The 22,059-nt window shown below is 41.6% G+C and overlaps 2 protein-coding genes across 4 annotated transcripts in view; one reads left to right on the top strand and one right to left on the bottom strand.

Moving 5' to 3' along the window:
* Positions 1-13,750, top strand: part of LOC116989172 (eosinophil peroxidase-like) — a 29,484-nt gene extending 15,734 nt beyond the window's left edge. Inside the window, exons 8-13 of the mRNA XM_033046397.1 lie at positions 345-603; positions 3,356-3,526; positions 3,827-4,064; positions 8,929-9,134; positions 12,126-12,287; positions 12,439-13,750. Of these exons, the coding sequence (XP_032902288.1) occupies positions 345-603; positions 3,356-3,526; positions 3,827-4,064; positions 8,929-9,134; positions 12,126-12,287; positions 12,439-12,560 (1,158 nt within the window). The 3' untranslated portion in view covers positions 12,561-13,750. The remainder of the gene's footprint in view (positions 1-344; positions 604-3,355; positions 3,527-3,826; positions 4,065-8,928; positions 9,135-12,125; positions 12,288-12,438) is intronic.
* A 1,628-nt stretch (positions 13,751-15,378) lies between these two features.
* Positions 15,379-22,059, bottom strand: part of LOC116989007 (eosinophil peroxidase-like) — a 36,305-nt gene continuing 29,624 nt past the window's right edge. For all 3 annotated transcript variants that reach the window (XM_033046120.1, XM_033046121.1, XM_033046122.1), the window contains exons 12-15: positions 19,989-20,226; positions 19,226-19,431; positions 17,275-17,436; positions 15,379-15,771 (exon numbers count right to left, since the gene is read on the bottom strand). In XM_033046120.1, coding sequence (XP_032902011.1) covers positions 15,749-15,771; positions 17,275-17,436; positions 19,226-19,431; positions 19,989-20,226 — 629 coding nt within the window. In that variant the 3' untranslated portion in view covers positions 15,379-15,748. The remainder of the gene's footprint in view (positions 15,772-17,274; positions 17,437-19,225; positions 19,432-19,988; positions 20,227-22,059) is intronic.

Below are 22,059 nucleotides of genomic sequence, written 5' to 3' on the forward strand. Positions count from 1 at the left end.
ACAGAATGGAACAGAATCACATATCCCAGTCCATGCTCCTGCAGAGGAAGTCTATTTCAGAAAGTAGAGTAATGGAATGACAATCAGAAAAGAAAGTGAGAGAAATATTTAAAAAGCCATTTGGACAGATTCATGTATAGGAAATGTTTAGAGGGATATGGCAAACTCAGGCAGGTGGGAGTAACACAGATCTTGTTTGTTGTGGGCAAGTTGGGCCAAAGGTCTGTTTCTATACTGTCTGACTCCATGACTAAATAGTGGAGGAGAATTAAGGAGTGTGAATCAACAATTAAAACGATATATAATAAATGTTTAATAATTACTTTCTGCTTTTTCTCCAACAGATTATAACCTACAGGGATTATATTCCGCGAGTAATTGGAAAGCATGCAACAAGGAAGTACTTATCCGAATATCAAGGCTACAATGAATCTGCCGATCCCAGACTTGCTAATGTTTTTGCTACAGCTGCCATGCGCTTTGGGCATGTTACTGTGCAACCAATGGTGAAACGTTTCAATGAAATATACCAGGAGGACCCAAAATATCCCAGCAAATTCCTGCACAATACTTACTTTACTCCGAGGAATCTAATCGAGGAAGGTCTTTAATATTATTATTCCACGTGCAAATAACAGCAGCCAAGTTAAATTATTGTTGCATTTATGTGTTCAGTAATTGTGTCAGAGTGGGATTGATCATAGAACAGCTTTCTAAGTTATGCTTCTAAATTCCCAAACAGGTATAAATAAGATCAACTACAGGAACATTGCTTTTGTACTTTCACATCAATGGCCTAGGTCTACCACGAGTTAGATGCAGAGGTTGTCTCTGCCATGTCCCATCAAATACTCATTATTGAGATAAAGAATGAATAAGGGCAGCCGTAAGGGTGGCATGTGGCACAGCAGTAGAGTTGCTGCCTCACAGCGCCAGAGACCCCGGTTCGATCCTGACCATGGGTGCTATGTGTACAGAGTTTGTATGTTCTCCCTGTGAGTACCTGGGTTTTCCACGGGTGCTCCGGTTTCTTCCCACACTCCAAAGATGTACAGGTTTGCAGGTTAATTCGCTTGGGTAAAGATTGTAAATTGTTCCTAGTGTGTGAGATAGTGCTAGTGTACGGGGATCGCTGGTGGGCCGAAGGGCCTGTTTTCGCACTAGATCTCTAAACTAATGAATCTGAAATGCCTGTAGGAAAGTGCATGATCAAGAACAAGTCTGTGTCATAATGGATGATTGCTCTAATTTTAGTAGAAGGTGTTGTTTTTACCTTGTTTGGGGATGTGTTTACCTTGTGTTGGGACAAAAGATGGAAATTAGCTACTGGCTACAATCTTGCATATTACATGCAAATGTTTATTAATATGCACTGTCCCTAATAAAAATCAATTCAATTCAAATTCAGTTATAACTATACACAATATAGTTAGGTTCACATTCAAATGTACATTTCCTTCACATGCACTAAGTAGCCTTCTCTCACGAACTACATCAAACAACTATTTTTGGCTTAATATCTAAATGTACTGCCTTAATCGGAATGTACTTTACACACAAAACTTCTGTAGCAAGTAATTACATTTCTTTATCGTTTGTCCTGTAAGCTTAAGATATATCCCCTTAATTTAATGTAAGTAGATATTCTGAACGTATTTTCATATTTGATATCTAATACCCTTGAAATCAGATGGAGAATATTTGATTTTTAATGATGGCACTATTGCAGGAAGTCCATTGAGCTCCAGGCTGCAATGGGAAATGTTGAGTGTACGTCTATCTCATCGAATCATAGAAAAGTTATAGCTGAGGGAAGGCAATTTGGCCCATCATGATACTCACTCGTCTTCAACGGAACATGTGTCCTGTTCCATTCCATCCTTTCTCCATAGCTTTATACAGTTTTCCCCATCATACCTTTATCTATTTTTTTCTTATAAACCACAATAAAACCTGTCTCCATCACATCCACTGGCAGTGCATTCCAGATTTCAACCATACACTGCATTAAAATGGTATTCTTAATTGTCTTCCCCTTTAATTTATACCTGTAACTCCAAATCCACAATTGCTCCACCTATCCATTATCCCACTATTTAATCCAACTGGATGACATGAGTTCTGAATTTTGTTGCTACACCTATTATGTGGCACCTTATCAACAGCATATCACCTCGACTTCATCACCCTTATTGGCGCTATCTCATAAGTTCATAAGTGATAGGATCAGAATTAGGCCATTTGGCCCATCAAGTCTACTCCACCATTCAAATTATGGCTGATCTGTCTCTCTTTCCTAACTCCATTCTCCTGCCTTCTCCCCATAACACCTGACACCCATACTAATCAAGAATCTATCTATATCTGCCTTAAAAATATCCATTGACTCGACCTCCACAGCCTCCATAGAAACATAGAAGCATAGAAAATAGGTGCAGGAGGAGGCCATTTGGTCCTTCGAGCCTGCAATGCCATTCATTGTGATCATGGCTGATCATCCGCAATCAGTAACCCGTGCCTGCCTTCTCCCCATATCCCCTGATTCTACTAGCCCCTAGAGCTCTATCTAACTCTCTTTCAAATTCATCCAGTGAATTGGCCTCTACTGCCTTCTGTGGCAGAGAATTCCACAAATTCACAACTCTCAGGGTGAAAACGTCTGTCCTAATCCTGTCCTAGATCAATAATTCTCATCTCAGTTTTAAATGGCCTCCCCTTTATTCTTAGACTGTGGCCCTGGTTCTGGACCCCTCCATCTGCGTCTAGCTTGTCCAGTCCTTTTATAATTTTATACATCTCTATAAGATACCCTCTCATCCTTCTAAATTCCAGTGAATACAAGCCCAGTCTTTCCAATCTTTCCAACTATCTGCCATTAACATATGACAGTTCAAGAACCTCCGCGATGGAGACAGGTAACAATCTTTCCATCTGCGATATCTATCAAAATGCCCCATCAAATATCCCTGGGGGACTATTAATCCTGTCCTAGATCAATAATTCTTAAAGCTTTTCTACCACTGAGTTTAAGTGATTGGGCTATAAACTTCAATTTATCCTTATTCCTATTTTGTACAAGGGGGTAACATTTGGGGGTAACGAGGGAGTAACAAGGAGGTAACAAATCACACAAAAGTTTAATTAGTACACACTTGATTTCCTTCTGTACCTCATCTCATTATCCTAGGAAGTCTCCCATACTCTCTTGGTGACTTACCTACAATGATTTAGTTACATTTTTCTAATAACTCTGTCCCATTTAAAAAAAATAAAAATCTGATTTACAATCCCATTTTCATTTAAATTTAATCAGGCATTAAATGTAAACAAAATATAACTGTTTGTTGTTGTTTAGGAGGTATTGATCCAATAATCCGCGGTTTATTTGGTTACCCGGCCAAATTGCAGACCCAAGATGCAATGATGACAGATGAGCTGAGGGAGAAGCTGGTTATATCAGAGCATCAGATGAATCTGGACCTATCTGCCATTAACATACAGCGATCCAGGGACCATGGGCTCCAAGGTAATAGAAGATGATTTCAGTGAAGGTCCTGACTTACTGATTCAGCTCCTTCAGCTTAATCGGTCATTAGGTGTCCGTGACTATTTTGCCACTCCGTGACTTATGCAATCCATTTGTTAAAAAAAATAGATGATGAATCATACAGGATGTTATATTACACAGACTCGATTTGTAATTTCTGAAATCCTCAGATTGCACAATTGTTGATGCTTTTTATTTTCTTGCACTTATTATCTTTTTTTTTGTTTATCTTAACTGATGAGGAAAAAATTAACCTCCATCTCCCAACCCCAAATCCAGGTTACAATGCATGGCGAAAGTTCTGTGGACTATCTGATCCCCGTGGTCTCTTTGATCTTTCATTCATCCTCAAGAATATGGAACTTGCATCTAATCTCCTCGAATTATATGGAACGCCAGAGAACATTGACGTGTGGGTCGGGGGAATCTCTGAACCCTTTGTGGAAGGTGGCAGGGTGGGCCCATTGTTTGGCTGCTTGATAGGACGACAGTTCAAGAACCTCCGCGATGGAGACAGGTAACAAATGCATTGAGATTTTCATAACAAACCTGTTGTGGAAACTGGCTCACCTGAATCTATCCAATCCAATGACTCGATCGGCTATACAGGTCCACCACTGATTTTCTGGCACCCTTGGTTCCAGCGCATTGGTGTATTGCCTGCTTTGCTGGACCAACAGAGGCCTTAGGGGGCCCACAATGTCATCCGCGGACGTCGGCTATGGGAACAGATCTGCCAGCTCCGGCCGGGTCAAGTCCAGAGCCCCAGCATCCAACTCACCGACTGGCCGCGGAAGTCCTGATGAGGTTGGGATCGGTCACCTCACCCAGCCTAGGTGCCACAAAATCAGGGTGACTTCCAGAGAGGGGGTTTTAAAGTGCGCTCTTGTAATTTTGTCCGGATTAAAGAAGGTGCTAGCTCACATTACTGGAAAACCGGTGGTGGTCCTGCAATTTTACTTCACTCATCTTATTCACAATAAAGATGAGCACAATACAGTTTTAAACAGTATTAAACACAATACAGGTCACTCTTACTGCAGTAGGCAAAAACAAGTATGCAAGATAGAAGAAACTACAGGAAAGTAAGAGGGAGTAAGGAGGGTGTTATGTAAAATTGGGGAATTTAATGTTGATACCATTGGATTGTAAGAAGAAACTGCAGATGCTGGTTTAAACCGAAGATAGACACAAAAAGCTGGAGTAACTCAGCAGGACAGGCAGCATCTCTGGAGAGAAGGAATGGGTCAAGTTTCGGTTCGAGAATGGTCTCGTTCCTCCCGTTTGCATGTGGCCTGGCAATGGAGGAGGCCCAAGACAGAAAGGTCATTATGGGGATATCTCTTCCTCTTTCTTCACAGTTCTTTGGCGACATAAATCCTTGTTCGCAAGGCTTTTCCCATACCCTTTTTCTAGGAGCAATGTTCTAATCCCGAGAAAACAAGTACATAGCAATGCAAGAGGTGGTGCGTAAGGTTCTGCTTCAGGGTTCCTGAGGTAGGAATAGGGTTGTGCAGGTCAGTTTTCAAAACCTGGTGGTTGTCGGAAAGGAGCCTGTTTCTGAACCTGATGGTATTAGACTTCAGAATTCTGTACCTCCTGCCCGATGGTGGCAGCAAGAAAAGGTGTGGCCCAGATGGTGGGGATCCTTGATGGTAGATGCTGCCTTTTTGAGGCAGTGCCTCCGGATGCCTTTGAGGGGAGGGAGAGCTGTTCCCATGATGGACCAGATTAAATGCAACCCTCTCTGCAGCTTCTTGCATTCCAGTGCATTGGAAATGGTGTAGCAGGCCATTATACAACCAGTCAGGATACTCTCTACAGTGTCACCTGGTGACATGCCAAATTTCTTTAAACTTCTAAGAAAGTTGAGATGCTGCCACATCTTCTTCATGATTACATCAATGAGCTGAGCCCGGGGCAGGTTACCTGAGATGTTAAAGCCCAGCAGTTTGAAGGTGACAATTCTCTTCACCACCAAAGAAAACTGGAATGTGGTCTCCTGACTTTCCCCTGAAGGCAACAATTAGTGCCTTGGTTTAGGTGAAGCTGCACGTTGTGAAGCGGCTCCACTTAACCGGGTTTTTGTGGTCTAATGTGGCATTTCTGCAGACTAGCTGGCCTTCAGAATGATTCAATTAAGAACTCAGGCAATTCATTAACCTAAAGATATTTTTTCCTAAGATTCATAGCCGGGGAAAGATTGTCTACATCAGGGAAAGATTGTCCACATATTGAAACAAACCCTGATTTGAAAATCTTTAATACCTTTGCATTTTTTTAAATAAAAGGCATGTTGGAATTCCTAACATAGATCTTGTGTAGAGGCATATTGGTGCTTCTTTCCAAAATAGAAAACCTCAAAACCCACTGCAAGTTCCAAGGGTGTTGAAACATTGGGAGCCCGTCAACATCTAGGATACAATGTGGCAATTTCTTGTGCAATGTGTGAATACATGGGGGAGTTTAGCAATCAATGGAAGACCACCAAATATAATTTGGTTTCTTTGCAGATCAGCTAGGGAAATTGGTATGTGAATGTGCTGGATCCATATTAGGCCTGGGAGAATATAATCACAATCACAATAATACTTTATTAGCCAAATGTGTTTTGCAGCATACGAGAAATTTCATCTGCCAAGTCAGTCATACAAATAAAAAGCAACGGAACACACAAAATACGCTTTAACATAAACATCCACCACAGTGACTCCTCCACATTCCTCACTATGATGGAAGGCGAAAAAAAAGTTCAAATCGCTTCCCTTCTTTCCTCTCCCGCCTCGAGCCCTCCGTTGACAGCACGATCTTGACTCCTGTAGCCAGCAGCGTTTTAGCCCTCCGCATCGGGGCGATCAGCTCCTGCATCGGGGGGATGTCAGCTACCCCGCGTCGGGGCTGGTGATCGAATCCCGCGTCGGGGCTGGTCAAGCCTCTGCGTCATTGGAGCTCCCGACTAGCCTCTCCCGAGACTACGAGCTCCCGATGTAAAGTCCACAGGCTGCGGTTGGAGCGATCCCAGGCAAGGGATCGACTCCGATGTTAAGTCCACGCCCTGCGGTGGGGCCAAAATACAGTCCGAGGAGGCCTCCAGCTCCATCGATGGTAGGCCGCAGAGCGACCGAAGATGCGACCCGGAAAATAATCGCATCTCCGGCAAGGTAAGGAACTGAAAAAAAAAATCCCCCTCCCCCCACATAAAACAAACCAGAGAACATTTACAAGACTTTTAAAATGCACTAAAAAAATTTTTAAAAGGCGAACAAACAGACTGACTGTTGGCGGGGCTGCCAGTCGTGTGGCGCCCTTGGTGGTACTGGCTCTTCCTTGTAATTGGATACACTTTACAAAAACAACTCTTCTCCCCTTTTGCTTCAGGCATTAAACAAGTCTGTGTTTTCAACATGTGACTTTATCTCTGGGTTTGCATGAGTAAGTTTGGTCAACATTTCCTTTCCTGATTTGCAGAAGCTCGTTATTGACGCAACCTGGATAATTGCAACAAGCCAGCTTCCTGCCCATGTCATCTCAATTTATAGTATCATCATTGTTTATTTGTAACAGGTTGCAGCCTGTAATGATAATAGAAACAGGAGTCACTTGTCTTCCCCATATAATCCTGATGATTCTAGCCTTTTAAATTTAAATTTTGTTGCCCGTATCTACACAGTGCAGTGTTCCTAGGGCATTCTGTAGAGTTTTCCACTGACTTGTTGACTCCGCTGAACCAACTGCGAGGGCAATGACAGGACAGCTGTGGACATACAACCACAGGAGCGTGCCTCATAGATCCTGGTCTCGTGTTGTGAATCATTTGCTCTGTTACATGTAGGATTTTTCACAGCTCTGTTCTAATCTTTTTATCTTTGTGTGGTAGATTCAAATCAACATATCAAGCCCTCTATATTTTTTCCAATGAACTACTTGATTTGTTAATAGACAATAGACAATAGGTGCAGGAGTAGGCCATTTGGCCCTTCTAGCCAGCACCTTCATTCAATTTGATCATGGCTGATCATCCCCAATCAGTACCCCGTTCCTGCCTTCTCCCCATAATTCATGACTCCGCTATCTTTAAGAGCCCTATCTTGCCCTCTCTTGAAAGTATCCAGAGAACCGGCCTCCACTGCCCTCTGAAGCAGAGAATTCCAGAGAAACAACTCTCTGTGTGAAAAAGTGTTTCCTTGTCTCCATTCTAACTGGCTTGCCCCTTATTCTTAAACTGTGGCCCCTGGTTCTGGACTCCCCCAACATCGGGAATATGTTTCCTGCCTCCAGCGTGTCCAAACCCTTAATAATCTTATAACTTTCAATAAGATATCCGCTCATCCTTCTAAATTCCAGAGTATACATGCCCAGCCGCTCCATTCTCTCAGCATATGACAGTCTTTGCTCTCTTTCGTGCTAATGGATCACCACCAATCCAGTATATCTTTTGCGGCTAGTTTCTAGAGCTACTTTTCTCCCTAACCTTTGACCACCTCCACCATTCGTATGCACCTTTTTCCAAGAACAAGGTGACTCTCTGCCAACTGCACCTTTTCGGTTTCCTGCCTCAATCAACGAGGTACGTCATAGCGTTGTCTTGCCAACAGCATGCCACTAACTATCAAATCTTGGCTACTGCCTCACCATTTTGCTGGAAGCTGATCCACTAAAACCTGATCCAATAATTTGAATTGAAATGCGATTATTTTCCGGATCATATCTCCGGTCGCTCTGCGGCCTACCATCGATAGATAGATTAAATAATGACATTGATTTTTACTCTGTATCTCCCGCCACAATTGCTGCCTGACCTGCTGGGTATTTCAAGCATTTTCAATTTTTATGTATGCACTGATCCAGATTTAGATCTGCCTGAGAGATGGAGAATGTGAAATGATTTGGAGATTCTTACGTCGCATGTAGTTGAAAGACTAACCCTGACAAAGCCAAGCCCCAGCAAAGCCTGGTCTCAGATAGTTGTTATCCCAGCACATTCCCCAAAACCTGTAGCACAATGGCTCAGCTATTTTAAGGTCTGATGTATAAGTTTGGACTTTTGGAATATTTTAAACCATAGAAATTTCTTTTAACTACATATAATACAATATATTTATTTTCAGTCCACCTAATGCCATTTTGCGTCCATGCACCAGAATGGAGAAGACCAGTTCTCAATATTATCTTTAACTTAAGAAAGTCAAACAGGCTATCACAGTAACGTCTCAAAAGTCTCACACATATGAATAACATAGGTTGGTGAAATTATTTAGGGAGACACAGTAGACAGAGCTCCACTAGGAAAATATCAGTTGTATTGGGATCCATAAGGGATAAATGTTGGCCTAAATCTTCTCACTTCCTAATATCAGTCTCGGTATTTCTTTGTTTTTTAGATTCTGGTGGAAAAACAAAGGAGTTTTTACTGCTAAGCAACAGCAAGCTCTTCAACAGGTCTCATTCTCTGCCTTCATCTGTGATAATACCAGGATTGAAAATGTTCCTAGGGATGTACTTACATTCAGACCATACCCGGAAGCTTTTGTCAGGTGTGATCACATACCACGGGTAGACCTGAGTGCCTGGAGAGAAATGGTTGATGGTATGTTGCTATTAAACCTTCAGTTAGTTCAGATGTTTGGTTTGAGTTATGCTGGCAGTGGAACCCCGTGTTCACCCTATTTATGCCCTAGACATAAATAATAAAAAAGACAGTAACAAATAAATAAGTAAATATAAAGATAGAAATAAGCCCTATTTTTGCCCCAGACACTAGACAGTGCATAAGTATTGTGTCTGGCGCTCACTGAAAGATTGGCAGAGCTTATTCTGTCAAGCTTACTATGCCACTGGACTCTACGTGGAGTCCTATGGCAGGGCTCTATGTTGTGTTCATTTCCGGTGTTTCACTGCAAAATTGTTTCTCAGGTTCCTCGCCAGTTCAGACTCAGTGTTGAAACTTGATGAGGTCATCGGTTTAAATGGGGATTGTTAGATAAAACGGCAGAAGGTAGTTGGGAAAATAAGTTATTTCACTTGATTTTAAATTTATTTTGCCAACTTGATCTTTACTTTCTAACTTATTATTTCAATGTGAATGGTTCTTAATTATCGCTAAATGTCATGGCCATTTAAAAATTGTTAAAATCTCTTCCAACTCTAACAGTAGGGAAAGCACATCTCTGGCTTTGTCTGTGGTCAGAGACAGGAGCTTCCCGTCAATGGTCTAACCATTCCCTGGAGGACATCATTGGACTCCACTGGGCAGAGAGCCAATCTGACAGCCTTCCGCATCCAGCCCATGGTCAGTGCAATCATGCGGTGACCACAGGCACCAAGTCTAGGTTGGCACAGTCATTCTTGTCCTAAAACGAAGCAAATGACCGATGTGGTCAAATGGTGATGGCTCTCAACGTTGAAGTAAATTCTGATTCTGACCTCTTGATGACACAAAGCTGGGTGGCAGAGCAGCGAGGAGGATGCTACAAAGCTGCAGGGTGACTTGGATAGGTTGGGTGAGTGGGCTGATGTGTGGCAGATGCAGTATAATGTGGATAAATGTGAAGTTATCCACTTTGGTGGCAAGAACAAGAAGGCAGATTATTTACTGAATGTTATCAGATTAGGAAAAGGGGAGGTACAATGAGACCTGGGTGTCCTTGTACATCAGTCACTGAAAGTAAGCATGCAAGTAGAGCAAAATGTTCCAGATATTGGGGAGTCCAGAACCAGGGGTCACAGTTTAAGAATAAGCGGTAGGTCATTTAGGACTAAGATGAGGAAAAACCTTTTCACCCAGCGCGTTGTAAATCTGTGGAATTCTCTGCCACAAAGGGCAGTGGAGGCTAATTCATTGGATGTACTCAATGAGTTAGATATAGCTCTAAGAGCTAATGAAATTAAGGGATATGGGGAGAAAGCAGGAACGGGGTACTGATTTTGGATGATCAGCCATGATCATATTGAATGGCGGTGCTGGCTCGAGGGGCCAAATGGCCTACTCCTGCACCTATTTTCTATGGTTCTATGTTTCTTGATTATCCCCAGTTTTTAATGCTGCACTATAAGCTTTGTTTTGAAATTGCTTCCCTAATTCTCTCTATCTCTCTTTCCTCCTGTAAACACTCATTTAAATTAACTTCTTTGATGAAGCATTTGCCTATCCGTCCAATTGTTTCCTTTGCTAATCTTCTGTCTTTCACGATGTTAAACTCACTTGTTCAACTTCAATATTTACACAACTTTTCTGAAGTGTTCTTTCTTACATTTAGAACATTCAGTCACTTTCCAGATCACTTTTCAAAACTTTAATTTAAGTGGTTGATATGTAACTGAAATACTTTAAACTACTATTCAATTCTATACTTCAGATGATTCCAACAACAATGCTGACAAAATCAGTTAAATGGATTAGGTTCTAAGATATTATCTAGCTGAGTACTATGTAAAAAAAAATCAGCATTTTATTCTACTTTATAAATTATCAGTAGTATTTAACTTTAATCCTGTTCCTTTTCACTCTGTATATAAACATCTTCTCAAGTCTGAGGTAATCTGTCAAAGACCCACGAAACACTTTACTTGTTGTCTTCTTTGTATCTCTGCCTTCTTTGTCAGCTCATTGGAATTAATGATATATCACTTCCACTTTATTCTCTGTATTTCTCAGTGCCCAATTAATGCATTCTGTAACCTGCAGAGTCTGTGGTGCAGCAAATGTGTAACAGAGTGAGTTGGAGATAATTTTGGAGTTGGCATAATGTTTCAACCATCTATGTCGGGTACCTATGTGCTCAGGATGAAAGGACGAGATTCTCAGAGCCACCAAGATAGACTCTTCTCCACTTTAAATAGTCACGGGTCAATATCACAGTCAGTGATAATATCACAGTTTTTTTCAAGGAAGATATAGGATTATACTTAACTAATTTATTCTATCCACTTCATAATCTCTGCTATGACAGATCTTGGAGCAGAGTGTCTGTTTTGTGAGCCTGGTGTCAGGCATACAAATAAGATGGACTGTCCAAGAGACCCAGCCATATGTAATTAAGCCTCAGCCACACTAACCTTGGTTCACATGGTCTGCCAGTAGATTTGTAAGATTTTGCTGAGACAGTATCAGTGATTCTTCCAGTGCTTTGAAGTGACTGTTGTGTTTTATGTCTCAGAAACATAAAGGAAGGCACAGATAACAGCTGCCTTGCAGCTCGGGAGCCTTCAGTTGAGGTTGAGACCCCAGTCTCACACACTCTTCTACTCAAGTAGCTCAGGTTGCATTGAGGCACTGTGAGGCAATTGTGGAATTCATCACCAGTGGCTGCCTTTGTTCTTTCTGCACTGACAGCCACTTACACTTATTTTCCAGAATCACCTACATCTAAACTGGAAAAAACTACTATTTAATTTCAGTCAGTCTTATTGATAGTCAAAGGAGAGAGTTCCTGTTAAATATTCAACAGCAGTTCAGATTATATTGATGTAAAGTCCATATGATAAGGACAGTGCTTATAATTTGACAAATGCTTGTTCAGCTATTCCTTGTAACTCTAAACCTCTCTTTAATAACAGCTTCTGTTTCTTTTCTTTACAGGAACCTCTTGTGGAGCCATCCCTTTGGTCTCTCATGCCCATTTTTCAGTCTGCGAATCCTTGGTCACATACACCTGCCGATCTGGATTCGAACTGGTGGGAGGAGACACAATAAAATGCCTGAGAAATGGACTGTGGCACTCTGCACCGCCTACTTGTACTGGTAAGACCAAACACCCACTGGGGAAGGAAATATATGTAATCTTGCATTCTGCAATAAATTCTCTGTCACGTCACGATAAACGTTAAGTATCTTTAGCATGTAACAAATTTGATAGGCATAACCATGGTCATATTAAAAAATATATTTTCAGAACTTCCTGGAAACCTGGACAAAATACAAAAAGAAGATGAAAATGAACCTGGCTCAGCAGAATTGGACCAGGTTACAGACTTTGTTGACGGTTCAGGAGATAGTCATTGGGCTGCAGTCTAACGCCACATGTATTCAGCCTGGCAGAAATGAAATAAGGGGGGTGGAAACTGGATTAAAGCTCAGGGTTTCCTGGACGAAGATGAAATTTATCACTCGTTATTGCAAATACAAACTCAGGTGCTGAGGTGCAGTACATGTCTAAAAAGACAGGAATTTCCCACACTCTATCTGTAGTAGGTTGATCATTAGCAGTCCACTCAGTCACCAGTTCAAAATCTTTTGATTCCAGATCTGGTATTTTATGTTCATTTGATCCAGTGATATGAGTAACACTGACAAGGCAGCAAATATTGTGCATGGTAGTTGCTGGGAGAGGATGGTTGGCCTTTCTGGAACCTCTGCCTACTATGGTATGCTACCAATCACCCAATTATAATTTTAGTTAATCTCATGATTTTCACCCAGAGATATTGAAGAGACTGTTTACACCAGTGAGTTGTATGAATAAATGGGAGATTGGAATTCTGGTGATCTCAAGGTAATGCTGCTGATAGCTTTCTGGGATATGTTGGTTGCCTGTTCCCTGTAATTTCACTACAATAAAACCACCAGGAAGTTAAGACTCAGTTCTTCCCAACCTATTACTCCAACACTTGCAGAGAGTTGATTCCAAACATTTAGTGTCCAGTACAGAGTGCTATATAAAATGTATTCTCTGAATGTGGTTACTTCCTCTATGAAATTAACCCCCCCTGAACTCAACAAGAACACTTTAAAGCAGATGATGAGATTCATGAGGCATCAAACTCAGTTAGAGCAGGATAGATGAATTGGAGCTATTATACAAGGCACTTCATGTAATAGTCATAAATGCAGCATTTTCAGTTGTTTCTATGTGGATGATATATCAAACTGAAGCTGCATCATTCTAATTAAAACTGAGCTCTGTTCTTGTGTCTCCTATGCCGTGTTCCCTCCTCCATCAATGAAACTCCTGCTGTTTGTGAGAACTGGCTCAACGAGACTTGCATGCCTCATTTGCCCTCATAGTCATGACGCAAGTTCAATAACATGTAATCTGCTGTTGTCTAATGCATGTAATCGTATTTGTAATTTGATTAATTAATCTATTCTTACTCTGCATTAAAGTTGTTCCAAGCTAATGCTCTGCCTTTTTAACTATGACGATAAAATTCCATTGTCATTATCTCTGCTTGTCAACGCTATAAAGTGAAGCAGCATTAAACAATATATTGAATGATGGAGTGGAAGTGTTCCTGGCATGATGACGCACTCATTCTGATAGCTAAGGTAGCATACTCCCTTTCATTCCTTTCTTCATTTCACAAATTTTAAGGTGCCACACCTGACAATTTCCCATAGAGGTTTTGCACCATAGTTGCAGTGATTCTGGACTGCCTCACAAGCTGACTTGGTGCAATGTTTAATGAAAAGCTTGTTCAATGGAAGTTAAAGCTATTGTTTTTGTTTTTTAAGGAAGTCCAACCAAGCAGAAAGAGCGCTGCACAATTAGTAAAAAAATTGTTTTCATTATCTTGGATTTAATGATGCTTAATGGGCCTGTCCCACTGAGGCGATTTTTCAGCGACTGTCAAGTTGCCAGCAGTCACCTGAAAAGCCGGGAACTGGAACGGCGATTGTCAGAGTGGAACACACACACACACACACACACACACATAAACACATCGCTTCCTTCATCAGCCCGTGTGAATTTTTTAGACAGCGCTCCCCCCGCTTGCCCTGTCTAAAAAAAAATCACACGGTGCAAAGCCAAGGTGATATACAGACACACACCGTGATAAACAGGAAGGTTGCCGCTGTAAAAAGGCGGCTAAAACACAGTGTACGGTAAGTCCTTTAAAAGAGGGGGGGAGAAGGAGGGAGAAGGAGTGGTGACAACTTTTAAGAAGCCAGAGATACACGACTGTGAAGCTCGGCGGACATTTAACATTACCGGTCGCTTATCCTTAATTCTGAAAACTACAGCTTACCTTTTTTTCCCCAAAGAGCCAATGTCTCTGATCAGATGTGAAGATGGCCTGATTGTCCATGTCTCATGTCCATTGTAAAGGTACATCCTTTTAATCTGGTCTCTGGTCCTAGACTCTTCCACCACTGGAAACATCCTCTCCTCATCCATTCTATCTTGGCCTTTCCATGGTTAGGTAGTAATGTAATTCAATGCCAAGGATTGTTTTTTTGGACTCTCTCTTGTTGGAAATGTTATTGCCTAACTCTTCTGTTACTTTCCACTATCAACCTCTGCCTGAATGTAGTTTTGCTCTTGCTGCATGCAGGCAGAGGGAGCTTCATTTGGCAAGATTTGAAAATGGAATTGAACATTATGTAACCATCAATGAACATCTTCACATCTGTCCTTAAAATGATGCTGCTGAAGATAGTTGGGCCCAAATTCACTGCTGCGAGGAACGCATGCAGTGAGTCCTGGGACTAGGATGACTGGGAATAGGATGATAATGGAGGAAGCTCCGTTAGTGTGAGGTTTGACTCCAATCATTGGAGTGTTTTCTCTATGCTGCCCATTTATCAGGTCATCTTCACACCATCTTCTCTGCAATGGAACTGATGTTGCTCTTAATTAGCAATGTATTCATTTCACATCCATGCAAAGTATCATATTTCATTTACCAAGGTGCCTTGTTGTGGCTGCAGGGTGTATCATCTACAAAATGCACTGCAGATATTAGCCCTGGCTACTCTGAAGCCACCTCTCATACCTGCAACCTCTATCATTAAACACTCGACTTAATCTACCCTTTAACCCCTGACCCTCATCCTTCTCCACATCAACAGTCTCATCCAGTTAGAACTTTTCAAAGTCAAACTATTCATACCATCAGTGAAGACAGGGTTTTTATTGGGCTAATTCCACAACAGAATTACATTGCATCTCAGAAGCATAATCAGATGTGAATTAATTTGTTAATTCTTGATTCGGTATCAGTGAGAACATTAATACATTCTAGAATTTTACAATTCTGTTAACATAAATAATCATTTCATCTTATTTCCACCTAAAGCCTACGCGCGTCAGCAATGCTTAAGTTGAAGTTGTACTATAAACGTCATGAGGTGGGGTTGGAGGTGTTTGGATTGGTTGTGTGACATTGTCTTCCAACCCTAATCATACTCACAGGGATTGGGAACAGGAGATGTTGCCATTCTTAATTAGCAATGTATTCTTTTGAAATACAACCAAAGAAGTATCATATTTCATTTGTCAATGAGCCTGCAGGATAAAATGATTTAAAGCAAGTTAGAATGAGCTGTATCCATATAGTTGTTACAAAAGAGTTGGCTTCTCTCTTAATTTCTCATATTCACGTACAACATTGAAGGATCTATTCAGCCCATCAACCCCATGTCAGCTATTAAACTAACCCATCAGTCATATTCCCCCACATGTTTCCCTGTAATCTATTCTCTTTAACATGTCAATTAAATCCCCACTTATTCAGCTGCTAATTTTCCAGCACTAGGAGCAGTTTAAAATACCCAATTAACCAACCAACCTGCTCATCTTGAGATAGACACAAAAAACTGGAGTAACTCAACAGGTCAGACAGCATCTCTGGAGAAAAGGAATAGGTGACGTTTCAGGTCGAGACCCTTCTTCACAGTCTGAAGAAGGGTCTTGACCCGAAACGACACCTGTTCCTTTTCTCCAGAGATGCTGTCTGACCCGCTGAGTTACTCCAGCTTTTTGTGTCTATCTTCGGTTGAAACCAGCATCTGCAGTTCCTTCCTACACATATCTCCTGCTCAACTATGGGATGTGGGAGGAGTGTGCCAAGGAGAACATGCAAACACCTCACATACTTCACCGGGAGGTCAGGACTGAATACGGATCTTTGGGATTATGAGGCAGTAGTATTAGAGTCATACAGCATAGAAACATGCCCTTTGGCCTAACTCGCCCATGTCAACATAGATGCCTATCTGAGCCGATCTCATTATTCTGTGTTTGGCTATATCCTTCTGTACCTTTCCTATCCCATGGTATATGGGACTAGGGGAGAATACGTGTTCGGCACGGACTAGAAGGGTCGAGATGGCCTGTTTCCGTGCTGTAATTGTTATATGGTTATATGGTTATATGGTACCTGTTCATTTATTCCTGGTTGTAGACAGGAGAGTAATGGAGATACTCTATAACATCTCCACAGAGAGTATAAGGAATATCAAGAAGAGCTTGAAGGAATACCATTGATGAAGTTTTGCCCTATGGCTGATCAATAGTCTGACATGACAACATTATATGATGATATATGTGCCAAGTTACAGAAGTAAAAAGGTGGAGGACATACCAATATTTAAGAAATAAAATTGGAAAATAAATGTTTTGCTGATCACTTGTTTTACTTTTAAGAAGGAACTGCAGATGCTGAAAAATCGAAAGTAGACAAAAATGCTGGAGAAACTCAGCGGGTGAGGCAGCATCTATGGAGCTCCATAGATCCATAAGCTCCATAGATGCTGCCTCACCCGCTGAGTTTCTCCAGCATTTTTGTCTACTTGGTTTATTTTGTTGTGTCTGTATCTTAATACCACCCACAGTGAGGAAGCTGCAGTGATTATAGTAAATCTTTGAAGAAAATTAAATATATGAAGCTGCCTAGCAGATATGTTGTATTTCTGACATTTTAACATCGGATGACTAAAGTCATTAAATAGACACCAAAGACAACATCCCATGGTTAGTATCCGACTGATGCCTGGGTTCCAGCCCTACCTGTGCAGCCGGGTGGAGCTGGGTCCCACTGTCCATCACTCACACACATTATTGTATCCGCTCCCACCAGCATGTATCCGCACTCACAGGTGTATCTGATTGAGGATTTACAGATCGTGAAATGGGCATGAGCCACAATGGGGACGGATCCACAGGGAATCACTGCAAGAAGAAAATGTCATTCTTACATTCATGAAGATAACACCAAGGTACTGAAATTCTAGGGTTTTAGTGGTTTTGAACTTCTTCTTCTTGCATATGACGTGCTCAGCCTAAAGTTGTAGGACAACTTGTTCTATTTGATCTTATTTGATTGTACACGCCAGGTTGATTGCATTTGTCGAAACAGGGTGGACCACGTGAAGGCTGCAATCTCCATCCCCAGTGGTTTTGATCAACGAGGAAGGACAAAATAGGACTTTGGCCACAAAATGAATGAAGAAAGTGTTTATTAAAGGACATGAGAGTGGGAGATGATTCAGCTCATCATATCTCACTTGCTCTTGAAAACTGACTATCCAATTAATCTCACTCTCCTGCTCTGTCCTTATAGTGCTGCAATTTTCTCACCATCATCGACCTGGATCCCATTTATTGTATCTGCCAGTTCAACCAGTGCATCCCAGGTGACAACTCATCTATCAACAAAAATCGCTTCCCATATCTGGGTCTTTTGACAATTATCTCTCCTGGCACCAGTAATTGTGCTTCCTTTGGCACTCCAAGGAGAGCCACCCCGGTTCTAGATCTCTGGTACCGCTCTACAAAATCTTTTCTTTGCTCTCTCTCAGGGGTTGACTTCCTTCCAAAGGTGTGGTGCCCAGAATTGGCATGATGCTTAAATTGCAACTTATTCGCTAAAATAATCATTTATATTGCCAACGGGCTCAAGAGGATTGTGATCAAATTTGAGAAAGAGTGTTAGTGGAAATGAGCTGTAACTTGCTGGATTTTATGGGAGAATAACTTAATTGTCAAGCAGCTAATAGATGGCAGACACCTCTTATCATCACATCACATAAGCTTGCTCTATTCTAAGCGTTGGCCCTGTTACCAGATCAATGGTGAGCTCGGAACAGCTCCTGGCTTTAGCTCATGACCTTCAGATTGATACACAATCAGGGCACCTAAAGGTCTGAAGTAGGGACCTGATCCGAAACATCAGACCTATCCATTTTCTCCAGAGATGCTGCCTGACCTGCTGAGTTACTGCAGTACTTTGTGTATATCTTCACCTAATGGTCAAACTGTTTGATCAGGAGAAAGGACCAGAGGAAAACAGCATCAGTGGTGCCAGAGACAGCATTGGGCCTAAGGATTACTCCAATAATTACCTTGCACGATAAAAAATATTCTTAAGCTTAGTGTATTGTTGACTTCTTCAAAGTTGCATCTTCACATCTCGTCTAATTTCCATCAAATATCTAGTAGGCTCCAACATAAACCCAATTTATATATTGGGCATCATAGACACAAAATGCAGGAGTAACTCAGTGGGACAGGCAGCATCTCTGGAGAGAAAGAATGGGTGACATTTCGAGTCAAAACCCTTCTTCAGACCTCAGTCTGCAGAAGGGTCTCGACCCAAAACATCACCCATTCCTTCTCTCCTAAGATGCTGCCTGTCCCACTGAGTTACTCCTGCATTTTGTGTCCATCTTTGGTTTAAACCAGCATCTGCTGTTCCTTCCTACACATTATATATTGATCACCTTTGCAAAGACATCCATTCATCGTTCTATTGGATGCTGTCTAATTATCATCTGAATCAATGTATTTCTCGCTTTTCGGGTGACCTTGGCAAGGCTCTTTAACCCAGTACTCATGTCACTGTGTCCAGCAAGACTTCTCCAAAGTGCTCTCACACCTCTAATTGGTATAAACATAACACAGCACACGTTTAGCTCAGAAAGACTGAGAAAAACATTGTTCTATCCCAAGGATACTGTACCTTCCACATTCTCCTTCCAAGCACTCAGATCTACTCTTGAAATCTGCGTGCAACTCACATATCCTTTTGGATAGGACCTAAACCTAAATGCATCACGAGGGACTTCTTCAATCCTGGTGTTATCACAGATGACTCTGGAGAGTGAGACTTGCTTCAGAGCTTTTTGTTGATCGATGGTAAAAACTCCTTGGTGTTCCCACCAGAATCTAAAGAACAAAAGAAGGAATATAGTGGCAGGCATTTCTGAGATTCATTTGTCAATACAGTTTATAGGGAGACAGTTCTCAGCAATGCCCAATGGGCATTTTCAGTTGAATGCCAGAGAAATTGTAGCTGCTCAATATCTAGTTGCTCAATATCTTCTCCTCCTCCTATTTCAAAAAGCGTTAAATTTAATTAAATCAAAAATTGTACAAACTCATCTGAAACAGCAGAAGATGGCACCCAAGTCAGGCAACTCTGTGCTCATTACAGAAGTGGATCTGCAATCACATATTACAATAGCTCAACTCTTTACTCTGCTGTACACTGTGGATGGCTCGATTGTAATCATGTATATTTTTTCTGCTGACTGGTTAGTAGGCAACAAAAGCTTTCCACTGTACGTGACAATAAATTAAACTAAACTAAACTAACAAACTAGAAGAGTTTTAAGGCTTCAACATTGAGCTCAATAATTCTGACCAGAGATCTATTTCCCCTTTGTGAAGAAATGATGGATATGATTCAATCTTCGATCGTGTCTTGAACTGTGATCTCTTACCTGTCTCCATCTCTCAGGTTTTTGAACTGCTGCCCTGCCAAGCAGGCAAGCAACGGACCCAACCTTCCACCTCTCACTGATGGCTCTGACACTCCCCCTAGCCATGGCTCGATGTTCTCTGCAGTTCCATACAGCTTGAACAGGTCCCTTGCCAGACGAGAATTTCTGAGGATTGCTGTGAGATCCTTTACATTCTTGGGCTCAGCGAGACCACAGAACCTCCTCCAAGCATTATAGCCTGTGTTTATTGGTGAGAAGGGAAACAAAGAGTACTATTTGGATTTTACTTGATGTCCTTTTCTTTTGACTACTCCTTCTATGCCAAGCCCCTAACACTCCCACTCCCAGATCCAATAATGAACGAGTCCCAGCGGATTGGCTGCTCAATGACCATTCGTTCTTGGCAGAGAAATTTCCAGTTTGCACCATGGTCAGAAACAAAAGTGTTCCCTCTGTACTTCATAATCAATGACATGTCCACTACCATTACCCCTACCACAGTAGTCCAGAACACTACTGAGAAAGCAGTAGACTGAGGACTAGATCTGATATGTGACTGGACAGCTACATGGCATATAAGAATATCTCATATATTGTATGGGGAGATGAATATAAACATATGTAGAAGATGGATACAAGGTGGTGGAGTAACTCAATGGGTCAGGCAGCATCTCTGAAGAAAGAGCATAGGTGACGTTTTGGGTCAGAATTCTTCTTCAGACTGAAAGTAAAAGGGAGAGAACTGAAGGTAGGAAAAGGCCAGAACAAATCATAAACCAACAGTTCCTTTCTACACATAAACATATGGAGTTTCTGCTTCAGTTATTTGGGGATTGGTGATTCCACTTCTGGAGTATTGTGTGCAACATTTTTTCATTACGTCAGGAAAGATGTAACTACATTGGAAGTAATTTCGAGAAAGTTTACTAAACTAAGAATAGATGGATTATCTTATGATTAAAGATTTGATAGGCAATGATCCAACCAGAGTCTCTCACAACCACCTACACTAGGGGTACTTTATAGTAACCAGCATGGTTTTGTGAAGGGGAAGTCCTGTTTAACGAATCTGCTTGAATTCTTTGAGGAAGTAACAACCCGGGTGGATAAAGGGGAACCGGTGGATGTGGTATACTTGGACTTCCAAAAGGCTTTTGACAAGGTGCCACATAAGAGACTATTGCTAAAAATAAAAAATTATGGGATTGGGGGTAATATATTAGCATGGGTAGAGGATTGGCTAACAAATAGGAAGCAGAGAGTGGGGATAAATGGTTCATACTCGGGATGGCAACCGGTAACTAGCGGGGTTCCGCAAGGGTCGGTGCTGGGACCCCAGTTGTTCACAATTTATATAAATGATTTGGAGGAGGGAACCAAGTGTAATATATCAAAATTTGCGGACGATACAAAAATGGGAGGAAAAGTAGGGGATGAGGAGGATAGGAAGAGTCTGCAAAAGGATATAGATAAGCTAGGTGAGTGGGCAACAACTTGGCAGATGAAATTTAATACTAATAAATGTGAAGTCATTCACTTTGGGAAAAAAAATGATAGGGCAAGTTATTTTCTAAATGAGGAGGAGCTGCGTTGTAATGCAACGCAAAGGGATCTAGGGGTATTAGTACATGAATCACTAAAAGTTAGTATGCAGGTGCAGCAAGCAATCAGGAAGGCCAATGGAGTTTTGGCCTTTATTGCTAGGGGGATTGAGTATAAAAACACGGAGGTCTTGCTGCAGCTGTACACAGTATTAGTGAGACCACATTTGGAATACTGTGTACAGTTCTGGGGTCCATACTTAAGAAAGGATGTACTAGCCCTGGAGGCAGTGCAGCGAAGGTTTACAAGATTAATTCCTGCAATGAGGGGATTGACATATGAGGAAAGGTTAAGTAGGCTGGAACTCTACTCTTTGGAGTTTAGAAGAATGAGAGGCGATCTCATTGAAACATATAAGATCGTGAGGGGCCTTGATCGGGTGGATGCACCGAGGATGTTCCCAATGATCGGGGAAACTAGAACTAGGGGACATAGTTGCAGAATAAGGGGGGGCTCTTTTAAAACTGAG

The sequence above is a fragment of the Amblyraja radiata genome, chromosome 28 (assembly GCF_010909765.2).
Source record: "Amblyraja radiata isolate CabotCenter1 chromosome 28, sAmbRad1.1.pri, whole genome shotgun sequence".
Lineage (NCBI taxonomy): Eukaryota > Metazoa > Chordata > Chondrichthyes > Rajiformes > Rajidae > Amblyraja > Amblyraja radiata.